The sequence below is a fragment of the Falco naumanni genome, chromosome 9 (genome assembly GCF_017639655.2).
Source record: "Falco naumanni isolate bFalNau1 chromosome 9, bFalNau1.pat, whole genome shotgun sequence".
Taxonomy (NCBI): domain Eukaryota; kingdom Metazoa; phylum Chordata; class Aves; order Falconiformes; family Falconidae; genus Falco; species Falco naumanni.
Window position 1 is genome coordinate 40139206 of NC_054062.1, and position 21071 is coordinate 40160276.

At 37.3% G+C, this 21071-nt stretch overlaps 1 protein-coding gene across 5 annotated transcripts in view; it reads right to left on the bottom strand.

Moving 5' to 3' along the window:
- WAPL (WAPL cohesin release factor) overlaps positions 1–21071 on the bottom strand; it is a 159810-nt gene that overhangs the window by 10825 nt on the left and 127914 nt on the right. For 4 of the 5 annotated variants that reach the window (XM_040607165.1, XM_040607164.1, XM_040607166.1 and 1 more), the window contains 7 exons: positions 18002–18097; positions 14670–14822; positions 14284–14420; positions 12190–12301; positions 6614–6841; positions 1472–1583; positions 379–476 (listed from right to left, as the gene is read on the bottom strand). In XM_040607165.1, the coding sequence (XP_040463099.1) occupies positions 379–476; positions 1472–1583; positions 6614–6841; positions 12190–12301; positions 14284–14420; positions 14670–14822; positions 18002–18097 (936 nt within the window). The remainder of the gene's footprint in view (positions 1–378; positions 477–1471; positions 1584–6613; positions 6842–12189; positions 12302–14283; positions 14421–14669; positions 14823–18001; positions 18098–21071) is intronic. The other variant, XM_040607168.1, reaches the window with a different exon arrangement.

Consider the following 21071-nt stretch of genomic DNA (forward strand, 5'->3'; position numbering starts at 1 on the left):
CTTAAAATACACATTGAATTATTGCTTTTAAGAAAACGGTGCTTCTATAATGATTCGTTATTATTAGACACACACTGGAGAGTCAAACCCATGGTCTTGAAAACAACATTCATAAACAGCAGGTTTTTGTAAGAACATGAGAAAAAGCATCACTTTGCATTTAGTTTTCTTACCAAAAAGAAACAGAATGGTAAAATAAAATTTCAAACAAACATTCCAGGACCAGTGATAAACATCAGAAAATCAGTATCCTCTATAAAGAAAATAATCAACATTACAGTGTAATTATGTAACAATACATTGAAAGAATGTAACATCGAAAAGGTCCACTTGAGAAAAAGCGGTTTTCAGAAATATGATGCATCTGCTTATACTCACACTTTCCAAGACCCGTAAACATCTTTCTGCACCCCATAGCGAAGCAACCAATTTCTCTTCATTTTCATCACTGCTTAGGTGATCCACACATTCTTTAACTAAACAGCAAAAAGAAATTGTTTTCCACTATCAGTAAGAGATCTTCAAAAGCCAAGTGTATAAACTAGCTACTCAGACTTGCTGTCAACCTTGTTTTACGCTATACAAAACTAATACTAGGAAACAATCGTGAAGGACATGATCAGCATTCCCAAGTTTTTCATTTCTCCAAGTAAATTAAAAAAACCAAAACAAAACAACTGACCACAAACTTTCAATCTTGGCTTTACAAGTTTGCAATTGTCACCACAAATTACCTGTGTATTTTATTTTCTACTGACAATGAAGAGATTGTACAGCACATGACTGTTTCTTAACTGTAATGCACTGCTTTGTAGAAGAGAAAAAAGATACAGCAAGTGCACTCTCCCCATACTTGACAAGTCTGAAACTGTACAATGCTTTCATCTCTTCAATCCTTCCTTTGTTCATCCCTTTGCTTACTTTAGACCAAGCTTTACTCAGCTCAAGAACTCATTTTAGAAATATCCCTTCTGCTATCTGTGAGATGTTCATCCAAAAAAACCCAAGACAAGTCTTTAAAAAATAAGGAAACAAAAAATCATTTCTTGCTGAAGGGCTGACTTCCTCCAGGACATTTAGTTGAAAAAAATCAGGCCTGAAAACAATTCTAGAAGACTGTAAAGGAGATTTTACTCCAGAGTAAGTGTGCTATATTTGTGTGATGTACAGAGCTATGTAACACAGTAATCTGTATTCTGTCTAAGATTAAGCCATTTTTAATCTCACGTATTATATGCATCATTATACACATTCCGTTGAACCTTAAAACTACTTTCAATCCCACATGCAACAGATTACAGTCACTAATGTTTCTCAGTGACTCGATATCGAATTGCACTCTTTGTTTTTAATGCTACTGAGAAAAAATACTTATGTTTCCATTTTTAACCACAGAAAACATATAAGCAAAGCAAACATCTTAGGAAGATTACTGATTTTTCACATTGTTAAAGCAGCATCTCCAATATACCTTTATCTACAATATGATCAAGACCACCTAGAAGTCGCAGTTCTTCTTTAAACCAGTCCCCAGCTCGTTTTGAGGTGAGAGACAGTAATGTCTCCATTGCCAAATGCCCGGTCTGAAAGAGTTATGTTCCAGAATTAGTGATATCATCATAGGCAGCTGTAGCAAATCTACCAAATCATATAAATACATGTCATATAAAACCCATAAAAAGCAAAGTTGTAGGTTCTGAGTAGAAGAACCACCAGAGGGAGCCCAGATTGAAAAGTATGTGTAACAACAATATACTTCGTAATGATAAAAAGATACTCTGCATTTTCAACATTTCTTGATTTTATTAATAGCTTAGAAAACCTAAGCAGACTCCTTTCATCTGTTTCTCTTATTATCAAAAGAAACAATAAAGGAAGGAAACTGTCAAATAAGCCGGGCAGGAAAAACCACAAGCAAAGCCACAGTGAACACTGCTTCTCTGTCTCCTGGACACACTGGCTCTGCTGCTTGTAGAATACATTTAATTCTAACATAGGTATTTCGTGTTTTTAAATGTCAAACCCATAGAAGACAGCAATTAAACTATAACAATGTAGAAAATCTTACTACCTTTACAGAGATATTAAAAAAAAAAAAAAGAGGAATGTATATCAAAACTCAACAACAGCCAAGTTAAGTTTACCCCCTGCAAATGGAAGCTGAAGGGATTTTAGGTGATTATCTTTGTTAATACCCTTGCAATGTTTTTAACCAAAACTAACACCATTTATAAAGTCAAAACTGTAACTTGTTTTTCCAAAGGCCTCTAATAAGAGGCAAATCTTAATAATAAAACATATACTTACACATAAATTCACACCTACACAAAAGTGACCAGTATAGACCTCTGTAACACCTGGAAAATGCACAGGTAAATCTGAACTACTGTAAGCTTAATAATCTCATATATGGTGCATAGGTGCAACAACGAAAGCTCAGAGAAAAAGGCCTGAGATCTGATGAAAGCCAAGTGAATTTAACCACTTTCAAGTTATCTTCCTTCCCTGACAGGCTCGATGTGCAATGCTTCAGGGAGGTCTGTGCTTATTCTCAGCTGTGCAGCACGTTCCAGGATACCAGTTCAAACCTGAGCACCTCCAGGGATTAACAGTACTCACCAGGCTTCAGTAAACACCCCACTGTCTCAGAAAACCATGTTATAAATTGTATCACACCCCCCACCCCCAATATCTTCAGCTGTTTTCCTGGTTTTCAAAATACTGACTTCCAAAGAGAAAAAGAAAGTTGGAAAAAGAAACTTCTGGATGAAAAGTTACCACTCAAAGTCAGTCAGTTCTGTTTTTCAGGAGCAAGCTCTGTAGCAGGCTGTCACTTATGAGCATATAGTGAGTAACAGCATTTCTCCAACGTAAATGAAAAAGTCCTTGGGTCATGAAAGTGTTGTGGGGGACAAGGGAACACAAGCAGCAGCAGCAGCAAACCTACAACAGGTCGGTCATCCCTCCCTGACTCAGCATCATCTCAACTCCCCATCACTGAGGAAACAAAGACAAAGCTGCAATTACTCCTGCAACTGTTCCACCACCCGGGAAACTGCTAACTGCCTTTAATTGCCAACAGACACTCATCGAGTCTGCCCACGGGGGGAAACTAAACACACTTGGTTACAGAGCGTTCTCTTCTCATCACTGGGAGGTACAAGATCCAAAACCTCACAATTTCAAAAACTGTAAGCTAAAAACATAATGCTAAAGGAGATGAGCATATTTTAAGTAATGGATGGAGAACTCCCTTTCCGAAGCCAGCCAAATGAGAAAGTGTTTTGAGGGAGAAGGCGAGAGAACCTGAAGACAGCAGTCTGACAGATCCCTAGCTCTCTGTAGCTTTCCCATCCTCTTCAGATGATTCCTTTCAATTTTATAGATTGAGCTTGAAAATATTCTAACATGGATGTCTGAAATCATGTGTAACTGTAAGCCAGATTGATAGAAGCTGATTGAAAACTCTCCTTAGAGATCCGAATGGCTACAAAAGATTTAGTTAACTTCCTACCTTCACCATGAAAGCTCAAAGGCCATACAATATTTAAAATATGATGCTTCGTTTTCTGCTAAAGCGCAGTAACACTGCAGAAACACACTTCAAAAACACTCCCTGAGAATTATTCTAAATATTATAAAGTATAAATAATTCAGTATTTATACTACTGGGCTTAAGGATATAATTTTCAGGGTTGTTTTGGGTTTTTTTTTGTTTGATTTTTTGCTGTTGTTGTTGGCTCTTTTTGTTTTGTTTTTTTTAATAAAATTAATCAAACCTTGTAGCCCTTTTGCTTTTGAGAAAAGTAATCCATTCTATCCATTTTTTATGTCAATTACTATAAAATTTTAACACTAAAGGTTCAAAATGTGGGTCCCTTAAGCTTTCAGCCTTATGCTGAGAATGAAAACCAGAATAACCTCTTTCATCAACTGAAAAGAGAAGGCACTTCTGAAGGTTTTTGTTATGATGCAAGAGGGAGGAGCTAGCTGCAAGTGTGAGCTTCACAGGGCTATGCTGACAGGCAGGGCCATTTGCTAACCTGAAGGAGAAGATCCTCAGGTTTTATCTTCTCCTAAGACAGCAAAAAAACACCTGGAACAAATTCATTCCATGGAAAAGTCTTTTTCCGTTTCGGGATTTACATTTTAATGTTCACAGCAGTCTAGAAAACAAAACCCTTTGAATATCTGTTTCGAGCACTCAACATTTAGCCTGATCTAGGCAGTCACACACAAATAACATTTTGAGGGAAGAGTTAGGCAGTATTGATCATCTTCATCTGATCTATGCAAGATTCAAAACAACAGAGGCGTAACCAGTTAGGCACAAACTGGAGTTATCAAAACATCCTTCTGCTTCTTAGTGGCTATGTCTGAGTCTGAAAAAGCACAGATCTTTTCTTTACCCCCACAAAATTTGCATTTTTGTTAGCATTTTCTGCCTGTCATCTAGTGCAAAACAGATTACTCATTATATCTCATGACAGAGATCTATGTGAAAGCAACTTTATCTTCCACATATGAAGTTCATTATGGTCTCAACTTACCATTGCTACTATCATAAATTGGAAGACAACCTAATTATCTCATTTGGCTTGCACATATTCTCTAAATGCTATATAGTCTATGCTTCTAGATGGGGCAGCTGGGAGGGAACCAGTTTCCATCTGTGAGGTACTACAGTATTCAACACATTTACAACAGCTCAACAAAATTTTAAGAAATACAAATGCCTCAGAAAAAAAAAAGAAAGAAAAAACCAGCTGAAACTGATGGCCTCTGATAATATTACTCTTTACTCATGGACAACTTTCAGAAGACAGAGTCCTTTTTAATATATTCTTTCCCTTTAAAACCCATGCCTAAGAAAACACAAGAACAGAATTACAATTCATAGAAAAAAATAAATCATCAGGCTAGCTCAGATTATGAAAATGAGAAAAGCTCAAATAGGAGACAGTGGTCTGTGTAGCTGGATGCTTTAGCAATGAGGAACCTGTACCAGCTGTTCCATGCTTAATAAAGGGAGCTGTCTTATATTTTACAGTGCAAAAGATATCCTGGCACTGACAGACTGTGAGCTATGTGAGTTGTCTTCAGTGCCAAAACAGTGCTGAAATAAGACGCTGATTATACCAGTCCCTAGCTGATCACCACCTAGAGAACAAATTTCATTCTGTGTTGGTATCTTCATATTGTATCATGTGAATTTAGAGAATAAACTGAAAGCAGCAAAATCGAGCTCAAATTTATTCTTCCTTTGTAGATTTCAAAGGCCAGAGAATTAATACAAGCCCCCTACCTGCACATTTCATAGGTTTGTAGGAAACAAGCCTAAACCTGAAACTTCGAAACAATTCTCCTTTGTCACCACGAACAGATTACCAAGGTTAAGAATTACACCAATATATACCAAAAATACTAATAATATTTTCCTCCCCCCAAATTCAACTCTTTCTACTGTTACATAATACTGACTTCTCATATCAACTCAGCTATCTTTTCCATAGCTAGAATTTTGTGAAAAAAGCCAAACCAAACCCTTCCTAAACCAACAGAAGTCACAAAATTACAAAAGAAAATGGCAGCTCAACAAGGCATATAATAGTTTAATCTGACCTAAGATGGAATACAATCTTAACTGCAGATTACTGGCAGGAATTGGACCATTATTTGCAGAGATAAAGCCTTAAAAAGCTTACTTTATAAACAATAAATCAGAAGCTTCTCCTGTTGGGTTTAACTATTACATGAAAAACAGCAAAAACCTAACAAGAAACTTTCAAACATAAGTAGTATAATACAAGACATTCAAAAATTAAGACCGTACTAACATTTGTTATATTGAAACATAGTGAAAGCAAAACCACAGTGCTAATTTTGCCATCTATGACTACTCATCCAGTCAATCTGTCATCAATTCTTTAAATGTACTCTTTTAATAAGACTTGCAACTTACCCTTTGTTTTTCAAGCTAGCTTGATGCTAGCATCAAACCATGGCCAAATTTATTTTTAAGCAAAAACAGCTCACACTGTTGCAGCTGAAGATACATCCGTAAAAAACAAACATGTTTGAGAAAGGAAGGAAAAAATGCGTCCACAATTATGCTAATCAACAGATCTGCCACCACACTTCGGGGAGAGAGAAATCAGTTTCTTTAGCACAGATGTTTATTTACTGTTAATGGGAGAACCTGCACTACATTTTCAATTTAACACACAGTAATACCCTATTGTTTGGGAATGTGCACATAATATTTAAGCAAAGAAACAAGAGTCAAATAATCCAAATGTTGTCTTTAAACACATGGTTATTTAAAGTGCTTCTTGTTACTAATTGCTACCTTTAACTAGCTGCCCTTAGCAGGGGTGAACGGTGAATCAGACAGCTGAAGAACATCATAGCTTTATCCTACTGACAGCCTTTTAGAAAGGAAATTTCACATTTGAAGAAAATACTTGCAGTGCAGTCGTATATACATAGAAGGTAGACAAAGTGTCATGACTCCTCAGCTGGGAGATAGGAGATTAAGGATAATGTTTACGAGTTCCACTTTATTAAGCATTCCACTACCATCAAGGCTTTCAAATAAAAGCATGATACCCACCGTGATGTTTTCAAGATCAAGATGTTTGTTGTGAACAGTTTCACACAGTCTCCGAATTTTTTCCTTAATTTTATTCATGTCTTTTTCATTGAGCAGCTTGGCAGAAGAAGCATCTTGTTCCAATTCCAAAAGCCGTATCATCAGATCTAGACTAGCTCTGTCTAAATCCATGTTCAAACGATCTCTACTCAGAATGTACATTAGAGCTGCTGTACAAAGGGACAAATTCTTGGGTTGGGAGAGAAAAGAAAAAAAACCAACAGTATTTAGTAATCATGTTAGGCAGACGTTTTACAATTTTTAACAAACAAGATGAAGATTTACGAAGGAAAAAGCCTGAAAAGTTCAAATCTGCATTAGCACTTGCATAAGTACTTGCTCTTGCAAACAGATTCCTTCTAGCAAGTTACTAATGCCTTCCCCTAACCAATACAACCGAGACATAAATCACTTAAGATATTTACAAAAACCTAGTAGAAAAGCAGGGTTTTCTACTTTTAAGGGAGTCAGTGCTGCAGACAAAGTAAGACACGATAACTCCAGTAACAGCATTATAGAGGAGACAGCAGGGGAACAAAGTGAAACAGCCCGGGGTACACAGCAAGGCAGGTGAACATTCTGGTTCGATGGGATAAGCTGGTGACAGCACCAGAAAATAGAGAGATCATGGGGACAGTCTGCATGTGAAGGGGGGGAGGGGGGGAGGGAAGGAGAATCTGGTGACATACGTTCCAATTCTGCCAAGCAGCTCTGTCAGTCAACAATTTACCCAACCCCCTTCCAGCATAAACACATTTAATTTCCAGGGGAATTCTGCTACTTGAAAATAGCCAGAGTATAAACCAGCTTCCCCCACGCCCCGTCCCCATCAGTCCTGAACAGGTAGGTGTTATTATCTTGACCCTCCCTATCTTACACAGAATCGGCGTATAGGGACCTCTTCCCAGCTAAAGCATACTTAATCCTTCTTCAAGAAGGAATTAAATGCCATCTTCATGAGGATCCAGAAAAGCAAAGCCAGAAGGTGACTGTCAGGAAGGGACAAATGACAGTGAAGGGATCAATGCAAAGCCATCTGTCCCTAGTGCTGGCAAGTACAGCACTTGTGTCAAGAGACTCATCGATCCAGGTGAGCTCCAAGTTACGGTGAAGAGGAGAGATGTTCATGGGGAATTAAGCTGTGCTGTGCACAATATTTCAGAAATTCAGGTATTTCAGAAACCTTTCCCAATATCTGAAGGAAAAGAGCCAGGGGGGCATTGCGGGGTTTACGTGTGCATCTTCCCAAGTTCTATTCTCAATAGTCAACATGCTGCGTGCATCTATTTCAGTTTTTTCTGTATAAATTAAAAATGGAGACTAATTCTGGGATATGAATGTTGTACAGCTCAACAGGAAAGAGCAGAACTTCTGTGTCATAGCTGACTAACATCTTGTTTAGAGTTCAGCTGGCCACCAAAGCAATCATTAGCTACTTCTGTTTATTTTAGAAGCAAGTAATAATCATACCTGGTCATACTAAGCAGTATCATCATTTCCAAAACAGGACTAGGCAGCTGACAGTCTATCAAAAGCTACGTTAGAACTCCTTCCTGTCTGAGCCTGAGTCAAGGAAACCCTCAAGTGAATAAAGACTTTAATCTGACTAACCACCAAAGATGCATTTGGAATGCTGAGGGAGGGAAGCAAGAGCTTCCAAATCTGTGTCTCCTTTCATGACTACAACTTTGACACACAGGGTTGTTGGGGGGGGAAAAAAAAAAAAATCTCTTAGCTGTGAATATCATTGCTCCAGCCTTGTCAGATAAAAGGCCGAAAGCAATCTATGTGGCTCGTCTACATAGACAGGGTATTCATTTTTTCCCCTTAATTTCTATTAACTTTCTCCAATAAACCTTGGAATGTTATCATTTTAGTTTTAGATATCGTTTACCCTGGATTTACTTGCATCTGGTTTATACTGAAGAAAGTTTAAAGCAAGCAATTTCAGGTTCCTGGAAGAAAACCCTGTTCTTTCAGAATAGTAGTTATTAAAACAGGACACAGGAGCACACGCATTCCAGAGAAACAAAAGGTTACTCTGCTAACCGTAGTTCAGCCAGTGTGGGACCTAATGAAGGAACATCTATGAAGAACTATTTTCTAGTGATCAGTATTACCCAGGTGAGCTTCCTGGTTAATAAATAAATAAATAAATAAAATAATAACAAAAAATGCTTAAGCCCCAAAAGGAGTTTCTATCAACTACAAACTATGCAGCAGTTAAAAGAAGGAAACAGCTGAATTTATAACCTTGGCTGCATTATTAAATATTTAAGCATTCCAAAAAGTCAAGAGACTGTTCTTAGATGACTACTCAGAAATGCTTTACAGGTACTCCAAAGCCTGCTAAGGGCAATGGCACTCGCTTTGTAAGCCTCTGCACCAAGCCCCTGCCTTGTCTCCAGGCTCCCTTCCTCGCAGTCTCACAGACTTCCTATTACGCAGGGAGTAAGGGCTCTCCCTCTGCATACGCTGTGCCAACACTTCTCTTCAGACCTTCCACCCAAGTTTTAAGATGCTTAAATGTGATCAGGAGGGGCCCAAGACGTTATACACAAGGTTTCAGGCTGCAGGAGGACTGCCAGAAAAGCAAAAAGGAGTGGAGTAGCTATGTGTAGCAAGAACTAGGTTCGTGCAACAGCATTGCCTACAGAAGGCAATCAGGCCAGTAAGCCCCTAAATGCTGATGTGCAACAGAAAAATAACGGTGTTGCAGAAGTAAGGACCTCCAATGTGAAGGGTGCTTGTAATGTGGAACAAACCGGCTTCAGCTACATGCCAGTGATACGGGTTTTCTAAAACTCCTTTTTCTCAGTCCCTATAGGCAAGTTCGTTTAATCTTGAATATGACAACCCTACATTTTGCTCTGACCTGCTATAAACGTTAACAACAGTTAACCACATTGGCTGAAAGCTAATCTTGAGCCTTACTATCCACAGAATTCCGAGTTGAGAATGAGGGGAAAACTGTTAGCACAACTCATTTTTGATCAATATCCTGAAAAACCAAACCAAACAACCAAACTCTCAAAATCCCACCCTTATGGATTGCTGTAGTGAAGCTGGTTGGGCTCCCCGCGCCCCCCCCCCCCCCCCCCCGTTCTATTTCTCAGGATGCCTAAAACATGTTCTGCTTCCAAATGAATGCGAAGAGAAGAAAAAAGTAAAATAAATAGCATTTGCTCCAGAAATTTTATGCCATATCTAACTATGGAGTTGCACTCCATACTTTGCAGAATTCAGGAAAACATCCTAGTTGAACATATACTCCATAACGGCAGACCATTTACACCCACTCTCATCCTTGTCTTGCCTTGCTTGTTCTATTTATACTCCAGCTTGTGGGAACAGATGGCTATTTTCTAGTGTTGAGCACTACATTTAATGCACTTTTTTTTTTTTAATTATTCACATGGTGAAGACATTACAAAACCACATTTCTTTAACTACTGACAGCTATAATGAAAATATAGGTTTTATTCTAAACATTAATAATACTCCAAAACCTTTAGACCACATCTGAAGGGACAAAGACAGTTAAAAACTGAAACTGTAGCTTAAAGACAAATCTACAAGAAAAATTCAGCAGAACAAGTAATTTTTATACAAATATTTTTTGGGGCATAGCTCAGTAATTTAACCAGTTATTTTGTGTTTTCCTTGCTGGTTAAAAAAATACCTCTGCAACTGCTAATTTATATTCTTACAGAAATGTAGAAGTCCTGTACTTTGTCAGTCTGTTCCACTGTATCTACAACGAGGGTGCAGTATACACACATATTTGTTTCCATTATCAATCTCATTGTGGCAGTTTTCCCATCTCCAAAATACTTTAAAGAAAATATTAATGAAATAATTTTATTGTTTTTTCCCCAGTCCTTATTAATCTTAAATAGATATGAGCCGTACAAGTGAAGCCTAGTGTGGTTTATAATTCTAGAGTTACTTTGTACTAAGATTTAGTGGAGAAATTTCTATTAAGTTAAAATTTTAATGAAATAATTAGTGAATGAAAGGGCAGTATATAAAGACAGCAAACAGACAGGCAAGGTAATTGTTAAAGCATATACTGACAGTAAATAGAGCACATATTTTAGCATTTATTAATAGCAGTTTGATATATCAGTGATTTTATAATACTGTATAACCTGTACCAAGAATGCACTATGACTATATTAAAACTTTTAACTACCAATATTTTTCCCTGACAAGAGAACATTTCATCAAACATACTGAAAACAGTGAATATAATCAATGCTTTTTGTTACTGCACACTAATAATAGCATGCAATTTCTTTTTGAACTCTATGTGCTAGTTCTTTTGAAAATGAAGGAATAATGGTAACTGTTAAAAGCCAAAAATATACCGAGCAAGCTTGTACACCTTCCAAAGAACTGTAGCTGTCCTCTGCAGATCTCCTCCAACTCAGTGGTGGCAACTGTCCTAAATAGCTTGACTGTATTTATTTCTAGTATCACTTGGCACTATTTTGACACACAAAATAATGAATGCATTGAACCTGGTTCCTATGTTTTACAGTTAGCCTTTGCTAATTTTTGAAGGAGATGGAAAATAAGCTACTATTCTAAATCAGTTACTTTTAAGCTCTACAGCTTTCTCCCTCACCCACAGCAAGATGTCAAATACCCTCTCTTAGATGTCTGTTTCTGTGGGTGAAAAGTTTCCTTCTGCATTGCATGTCATTCTTCTAGAGCTATTAAATAAAAGTAATAAACCTGACTGGATATACATATCTACTGTGCACTTCAAGCACCATTTCCTATGTTCAGCTTTTGTAACAATACCTCAAGGGATACCCCACAGAGGAACAGCTTCCAGCCACTGGAAAAAAATAAAGACTATCATCCACAAGAAGTGTTTTCTATTATAGCTGAATTGAACTTGTGAAGTTGATAACAAGGAAAACCCAAACTGCTCCAGTTTTAAACTCTGGGGTCATGTTACTATAAGTAGTTACATTTTACCTTTCCTAGACTCATCAAAGAACACTTCACAGACTCAAGGCATCCTACAACTGCAATTACACCACTACTCAAGGAGACAGCACAGGACATGAGAAATGCCCCACAACAGCTATAGAAAATGCAGTAAATCACATACAAGCTGCTCTGGAGATGAGCACTTACAGCCACCTTTAAATGTAAAGAAGAAAGGATTCCTTTCAAATGTATTTTATTTGAAGGAAATTATAAATACAACAATAAAACCGTTTGAAAAAAGCTTAAGAGAAGATATAAAATAGCCATCCAAAGCACCGACAGTTTTTTTTAAAAAGTTTAAGTTACTGTTAAAAGAATTTCCAAACCCAGAAGCACATAAACAGTGGAAAGGGAATTTGTCATTGGAATGCAGGTGCTATTATTTTTCATTTCACTACAGATTACTAAAACGGAGCCACAGATCCCAAACGCACACTATACTGGATGCTTGACCTTGAATGTGCGTACACAAAAATTCATACAAACTAGACTGGTTTCATCAAACTTTGATGAAATACACAATGTATCCGTACCTGATGGTGTTGGGAATCATCCAGTGTTTTGAAAACCATGGCTACCATCCCATGTGCTCTCAGATGCATTCGGAAGCTGGGCATGGCGCACTTTGTCGCCAAGCTGATTACACTAGAGATAATTAATTCTGGATTAGAACAGCTAAAATGAACACATTTACAGAAATGGCAGACAAACAAGTCTACAAAATGTGATTGACCATATACCTCAGACTCTGACAGAACCTGTTGGGATGTTGCTTCTAAAACTTGTTATAAGGCAAGTTGTAACTGGTGATCAGGGCAGCATTTTATTCATCAGTTGGTTACCAGCACCAAATCGTGTCTGCTTTATTTCCAGGTTGGCTAAAGACAGGATTTCAAAGGTCACCCTGAACTTGCTTCTTTCAAACAAAAGATGAAATAATTTCAAATAGTTAAAGTAAAATGTTCATGGATTAAGCATGAAGCCCTGATTTAGAGGCACTGGAAAGCTTACAGATCAAGGCATTATTAGAAATTATAAACGTGAGCTTCCACCGCTATCTAGCGGTTATCTAATTGACTGACTAGTCCTGCTTATGCCTGTCAATACTTTTACAAAAACCTAAACATTTTCAATATTTATTGCTGCATTTATGGTTGATAGAAAGACTATAAATTTCAGGAAAAGCCTGAAAAAATCTTTAGTCTAATCAGTGATCAGCATAACGGTTCTATTTTAAAAGTGGAAGTAAGTCTTCCCCTAGTTTTACTAGCAAGCTGTCTGCTATTTCTAGCACAGGGCAACATACAGACTATTAAAAATATATTGCTTTTAAATGTGGAGCAATGTGGGAGTGATTCTGCAATCAAGTCTTCAATGACTACTGAGGAATCTTATTATAAAAGATTCATGTAGTATGGTGTTGAAAGAACAAGTGGCCTTTCTGTCTCCAATCACAACAGCACCAGTTAGAGCCTACCTACCAGTTTCTGATTCTTTTACGTCTATTCCTATCCTTTCACATAGATTTCCTTTGGAAAAATATATTTGCTAACTGAAAGAAAAAAATTTATGGTGTTTATACAAGTTACATTCCACGATATAAATCGGGAAAGTAAAAAAGTAGTTTAAGATCTTAGGAAGCTTGCCACGTGAGCAAATTAAGCGCACTCAGCATGAAAAATGCTCCTTAACTGCCATTATGGTACTAATTTATTCTTGTCATACTGTACATTCAAACTGGGTAATAAATCTCTTGTATTTATACTCCAGCAACAATATTCATTGCTACTTTTTGAGGAACACAAAGAATAAATTCTTTAAACAGCTCTTTTAAAAGCATTAAAGATTTTTCTCATCCACAGTCAAATGTCAAAGTACAGTATCCTCATCCCCTGTCTCTGTGAATTCAAGTTTTTCCTTCTCCACCATTTTAGTTTTGCTTAAGAGAAATAAAAAAATATTATTATGTGGTTACAGAATATCATTCTAATTACTTCTATATCCAGGGAATGGACACCATTATCATAAATATTTTCAAAGCAAGACTTGCATTTTTCGCACTCATTTTGTAAGAATGTGTAACCTGAATATTAAGAGTGCAATGAGTAGTTCAAGACAACTTAGGGAAGCTCCCTATTAACACTGAGGCCACAATAGGATGCTAGCTCTGTTATTTATCAACAGAAGAGAAGAGACAGTTGGAGTTAAACAGTATCTCAATATTGCATCAGTTCTAGATTATAGCCAGCAAACTTTCCAGTTTTAGAAATTTCATTTTAGAACTGAATTTTGTATTACAAACCAAAACGGACACCACACATAAGACTGCGCTAAGCAAAGAAAAGTTATCAAAAAATACTTTTTTAATTTATAGCAAATATGTTTTTTGTACGGGAGAACAAGCGTGTTGAAGCTGTCTCTTACTGTACAATTCTCTATTTCATCTTCCTAATCATACTACTATTGATTATTAAACAACATATCATCTTGATGATTATTTTCTTTATGAAAGAACTGCCAGGTAACCACTCAAACAACATTTTAAAGCACAGTCACTTCATTGACAAATATTTAATTCAACACCTCTTTTAAATATAAGTTCAGTGTTTTACATTAAGATATCTTACCTAAGGCAACGTGTGTTTAGGGGCTGATTGCTCTTCAATCCACTTAGCAAGTACTCAATATCATCTGTGAACTCTTGATTTTCACCAAATTCCACTACATCATTGAAGTGCTTTACATGCTGAACAACAGTGTATAACTGGAAAAGACAAATATTTTGACCTAGTTAAGCTGCTCTTAGGATTGATTATAACCTTAACAAGTACAGTTTAAAATCTATTCAGTTTCGAGTGCAAGGAAACATTAAGAAGTTAATGAAGGCCATTCAACTATTTAGATAAAAAATATTATCTTTAATAGGAAAGCCAAATTTCATTTTGACACTGTTCCTTCAGTACTTAGGATTACCAATAATTCTTTATCTTAAAAATGTGTTAAGAATACTTACTTCTTTGTCTTCTTTCCTACATTTCAATGCAGTAACTATCTCTTGGTAGGGCTGAGTAGGTATTGTCACAGTTTTTATCACTTTGGGAGGTGGTGCAGGAGCCTTAAAAACTCCATCATCTTTATGAATTGCCTCCTTTGAAGATAGCCTTACCTATTAATAAGAAAGTGCTAAAATGGGCAGATGTTTTGAGCATGTAAACATACACTAAATACATCAGGAAACAGTACAGGTGTGCAATTGTCAAACTCACATTTTGGGACTGTTTAGTCCTTGCCTTACACTACCAAGATGTACCTAAGCTCTGTGATAATGTACCTACTCTTAAAGAAAAATAAAAAGAAGATGGCACAAATTATTAATTTTTAAATACAAAAACCAGTTTAAAGTAGTCAGGAAGCTCCAGTGGAATTCTGAAATTAAAAAAAGAAGGGAAAAAAGTTCTTTACACTGGTTCCTTAAGCTTTAGCTTAAGTAAACCAAGCAAGTTCAGTGTTTAAAAACAATTATTTGTTGATACTTACAAGTATCTCACCCCCTTTATACTGGAGCTTCCAGTTGGTTGCTATACTGAACCATCATTAAGTACACTGGTCTGGATACAAGCACAGCATTGAGCAGTCATTGCCTCAGCACAGCCTCGACTGAAAAATTCTGTGCCTACTGTTCTCATCTGTAACTACTGGAGGCTACTGCACACTACCCTACTTAGGGTAACAGAAAATCGACCTCTCCAACCTGATACTCCAAACTGTATTCATGGGTGGAAGACTAACTATCGAAATTTTGTAGCACCATAAAAGAAGCAATATGCATGCCTCAAACAGGTTGAGTTATGCTCTTGTAAATTCGTGGTATTCTCTGTACACCAGCCTTATTCACATTTGTGTCATTAATATTATGGAAACAACATATTATAGCATGATATACAGCAAAACCTATTCTGAGCTTACAGCTGGTAGTAGAGACCTTGATGCTAGGTCTAGCATAACTAGTGACAAGTTTCCAGCCATCTCAGGCAAGTATTACAAGCTTCTCCTCAAGCTACTCCTCTGTATTAGTTTGAGGCTGGTATAAGCTTAAGTGTCAGCTTATCTTCGTATTACTACTGTGGCACAAATTCAGATGTGAAAGCAAGCTACAGAAAACAAGGCACACAGGAAAAAGACCTCCAAATGCTCAATTTAAAATGTACAAGTGCCAATGCCAGTGGTCATTTACTCACCCTCATGTACTTTTTTTTTTTTTTGTAATGTGATGTTAAACTGTGATGATGCAACCAACCAAAACAAACAAAAAAATAATGTAAGTTTCCTTGCTTAGAAAAATGAGGTTTTTTTAAAGTGTGACTGAAAAAAATGGAACTAGATGCACCCCCCATGCCTGCATGTAACTGTTACATACTTCAGGGGATATTCTGAGAGAAAGCGTTCTTGTACACTGACAGTCAAAATGAAAATATAAGCCAAAACAACCTGCTCCACTAATGGAGTTTTCTTTACATGCTGCCTCTATCACTGCGCAGCACTTCTGTATTTGCTCACTTAAGCTCCAGTGGCAAAATGCTAATAAACCACGCTGAAAAGCTGGTTTACATAAAGCAGATACTGGAGGATTCTGATCTTATCAGTCTGTGAACACAGCAGATCTACTGAAGTATCTCATCCAAGTCTTGGTTAATGGCTTCCCCTTCAAAGCAAATTCCAAGGGAGCTTGCAGAGGCCATAAGAAAAAAGAGTACTTGGCTTAAGCAGTTTGCATGGGTTTCTCACTGTAAATCTAAGACAAATTTATGCAGATCTTCAGGTAACAAATTTCTACAGAAATTAAAGAGGAAGGACCATCTGTGCAGGAATTACTGGACGTTTAGATCAAGACTCATTTATCTTGTAACTCTTAAATCTTAATCATACACATGTAAATCAAGGTTAAAAGAAGTGACTGAATTAACTTCAGATGTACGTCATAACAAGAGGAGCAGATACAAGTGAATTCCCCTAACTGGTTTGTTCAGTCAAACCTCTGCCGTATTTCTGAATTACTATTTTGAAGGTTCCAGTTACAAAGCAGAAGTTGGACAGAAAACAAAATGGCTTGCCTGAATATGAATGACGCAGACAGACATTTTCATAGCCTGAAGAGAATATATTCAAAATCTGTCTGAGAAAAAGGCAGATTTTGCCTGAGTCAAGTTAGCTATCAGAGTACTTCACAAAAATCAGTACTAATATAAAGACTCGGTAAGCAACAAATGCTTTGGTTAAAATACACAAAATCTAAATTGAGGAAGGGAATTAGGAGAAACTCAGGACTGAAATTTCTGCACTCTCCTCAAACACTAGCGGTAATGGTTATTTTTAAGTTAGTCATCATTTTCCAGGCAGACCAGTTAACAATGAAGGAAGGCTGTTCAGAATACTGTGATGATACAACCAAAACCAGCCACAAATCAAAAAGGAGCTGGTGTCAGAACAAGACACACACAGATGGAATTAAAAAAAAAACAAAACCCCAAAAAAACACCAACAACCAAAACTGAAACCGGTGACAACAGCTGAAGACGTATCACTGCAAAAATATCTACTTTCTGATCTTCTGTTCTCAGGCAAGTACTGTAAGCAAGGCACCAAATGAAATTAAGTTTACCGACAATGTACAATGCTCTCTTAGCATAACCAGTAACAACTTTTACACGTATTTAAGTCCAAGACCCCGGATTCTCAGGCTCTCAAAAGAGTTATAAAACAATTACCTTAAGCCTTGGAATAATCACTGATTTTTGAATGAACAAGTTACTTTAAGAACTGTTTTCACCTCTTGTCTACTTGTTGTAGACATGCTTATACCTGATATGTTCATATTAGCATTTCTGGCTGTATACAGAAAAATTTGTTTCTTTCATAGTGTCTAAAGACTCACGTCAGCAACTCACAATCCACAAAGGAAAAATAAACAAATTATCCGTTTTTAAGTTTTTCTTTTTTGACCTGCAACTTGCTGACTTCTATGGGTACGAGCAAGTTAGTCCTAGGGGTTCTCACAGAAGATGGTAGCCCATTGTTAGAAATATTAACTTCAGCAGATTAGGGAACTGAACTTGATTAAAGTATTTTTTTTGCATCAGTGTATTGAAATTATATGGAAGATCCTGCTCTGGAGTCTTTCCACTGATGATTTCTTTCCTATCAAATACCCAATGGCTCACATCACAAAGTGGATTTCATTCTGAATTACTGTGACATTACCACGTATCAAGAACTTGTGCTTCAAAAATTATCAGTGAATCTTAACAGGAGATTTACTAAACTTGAAAAAAAAGTCAGTCTACTTACTGGGACACTGGGAGTTTTCAAAACCGGTGGTGCTGGCAGGGCCTCTGATTCTGGCTGATTCCAGTGTCTAGCATTATATACAGCTTTTGTGGGAGACTAAAAGATAAAAATAAAAGTTATTTTTTTAAGCAAATTTACCAGTAGTCACTATATACTCCAAAAATTACGGTAGCAATGATGTAGCCAAACAAGTAAAATGAGCTTCATCTTCCCCTCTTCTGTATTCCCAGCAACACAAGTTCTCAGTATCGCATGTATCAGAAAACTCGAAAGACTGATGCATCTGATGGTTTTGAAGACACACAGACCCATTCGAATGGCAAAAGACAGGATGTGTATGCATTTCAAGAATTCTTCAGTTTTTCTACTTTTTAAATTTATACAAAGACAAAAGGTCTGCAACCTGCCTACAGACAAAACCAGACAACTACCGGGAAAAAACATGTTACTGAACACCATGTCAGTAGAAAATATGACTAGTTTAGAATCAAAATGTATAACTGATATAGACTTTGATGCTTGGAGGAATAGACAACACTCAAATGAAATGCCTTAATCCATATTAATAAATCAAGAAGCCTTTTTTATCTTTCTGCTCGAACACATGTCAAGGCAAATCAAAAAGCATCAAAGTTTACTGTTCCTTGAATTTTTGGGTAATACAACATAATTCTCAGAGGAAGCAAAGACAGAATTATACTTCTAACATCTGAATTTTCCAATCTAATTGCACAATAATATTCTAGACTAATATCGTTACAGTTTTCCCAGTTTCCCAGCTTGCTTCATATTGTACGAAATGTGTAACTATAACCTACTCACATGAACTTATATAACATTTTCAACATGGAAAAAATATAATTTAAAAAATTCTGTATTAAAATAATTTTAAGTCAGAATAGAACATATCAACTACTGGCTCAAGTACCACCCACAGAGGAGCTACGTGTAGCAAACCTACCAGTACCAGCCACTGCCCGAATACCATTCTATCAAGTATAAGAAGGTTTTGGCATGGCAAAAGCTAGAAAGTAGATTTTATATGTTCAAGAGTTTCTGTATTACTGTTAAAACTCTACTGTGCTGCATCTTTCCATTCTTTAGAAGAAGAGAAAGCCCTGACTAACAAAACTTCAAAGAACATTAGCAGAATGAAAATCTCAGCTACTGAGTTTTCAAAGCCCAAGAGATCTGTCAAGCCCTAAATCATTTAAGAGAAAAGCCTCTTTCCCCCCCCAGTGAGCTTCGCTGTGGCCATAAGAAACTTAATTGGATTTTTAAATTATTTTTTAAAGCAGTGCTCATGTACCATTCAGCAACATACATACCACGGCCACATGGTTTTCCCAGGGAGCCCTTTCAAAGAATACATTTTCAGGTAACGGACACACCAAGTCCTTCAGCAGCCACATGTAGGCACCACAGCCACACGTAAGAATACCAAAATAAGGGTCTTGATAATTTCCATTTTTAACTTTCTCAAGTAACAGAAGCACTAACTTGCCCAAATTTCCTGACAGTCTCACCAAGCTCAAAAAGTTAAACTGAGAAAACAGTTTTAAGTTCAGGCTGCTTCACAAATAAGAAGACTGTGTCATATAGATTCTTATCTGAAAAAAAGTTAACTACTGACAAAATGGTTAAAAGTTTAACTCTCTTTTCTCCTATACATTTCAGAGTAGCAGATTCCTACCCACAATCCGACTCAGGGTTTGAAATGAACAAAGGAAGGACAAGGTAGTAACAAAGATGGTTTTTAAATTGAGAAAGATACAATGTTTCACAAATGTCTGCAATGGAAAAGAACCACTGACCATTTTCTGGACACTCATTTTTTTTGTCTTAAATTACAACTGTTCCACAAACACCAGCAGCAAACGCGTTAAGAGTGGGAAGAGAGGGCCTAAGTTCCTGCGTGCCATATCCTGGTAATACAGGATAATTCAAGGAAATAACACACGCTATCAAGTAACCAGCATGCAAGTAGACATATATATGTAATATCAGTTAATATCAGCCAATGCACAATTATTTTTAATCTTGCAGGGAAGCTTAACTAGTACAATTCTGACAACAGCGTACTGCATTACAGCTACCAGAAGTCCTGTTACCATAGGATATTCTTTATTAATAGTCCCAAATCTCAGTTACAGCCTCAAACAGTATTCTATACCTTCTTGAGGGATACTAATACATTAATACTCCTGAATTTCCTGTCCAGAAGCTACATGCTGCACAGAAGCTTTCCAGGTCTCTGTAACATCAGTGTCGGGCTCAGCACACCCCGTGGGGAGATGCAACCCACCCAGCCAGATTCTAGGCTTACACCATTCTCTTAGCTCGATGCAGAAGCCCCAGGGGCACAGACCACGGCAGGCTCTGCTGCTGCAGGACTCCCGTTTTTATGAAGTTTAAGTGAAGAGCATGCCATACTTGCTGCCTTGATACATGCCTCTGCCCCATCCGCATGTTCCTTTTTCCTCATGCCTCGTGCTCCCCGACAAACCAACGCCAGCCCTCGCCAGGCGCAGGGGGAGCAGGGTCACGCTGGTGTTCAAGCTCACCTTAACTCAGGCAGGCAGCAGTGGGGACAGGCCCTGGCTGACTATGTGACAGGAGCGCCTGCAGTCCTGGCTTTTCAAAATTTAGCACCTCCGTGGCATACATACGCATACAGCAACGAAGCACAGATAACAGAGATCAAGTTCAGTGCTTCGATATGGAGTAAGAACAAAAGGACACAAACAGCTGCGCCAGCATAATCAAAAGGTCCACACAGCATTACTGTGTTTTCTTCAGCAGCGAGCAACAGCTGATGCGTAGGAAAGTTCAACAGGGCAGACAGATAAAGACAAATTCCTTCTAAATACTCAGGGCTCAGAGGCTTCCCGAGTCAAAAATGGCATCCTTTTTATTTAACAGTCAAAAATGGGCTTTTCTTCCCTGATTTTCCTTAATCCCTTAACAAATCAAAAGCCAGGGCATCCCACAGTGTTTTCTGACAAGGCACTTAACAGTTTCCTTAGGCACCACCAGTACAATATAGAAGAAATACACATTTTATGTAAGA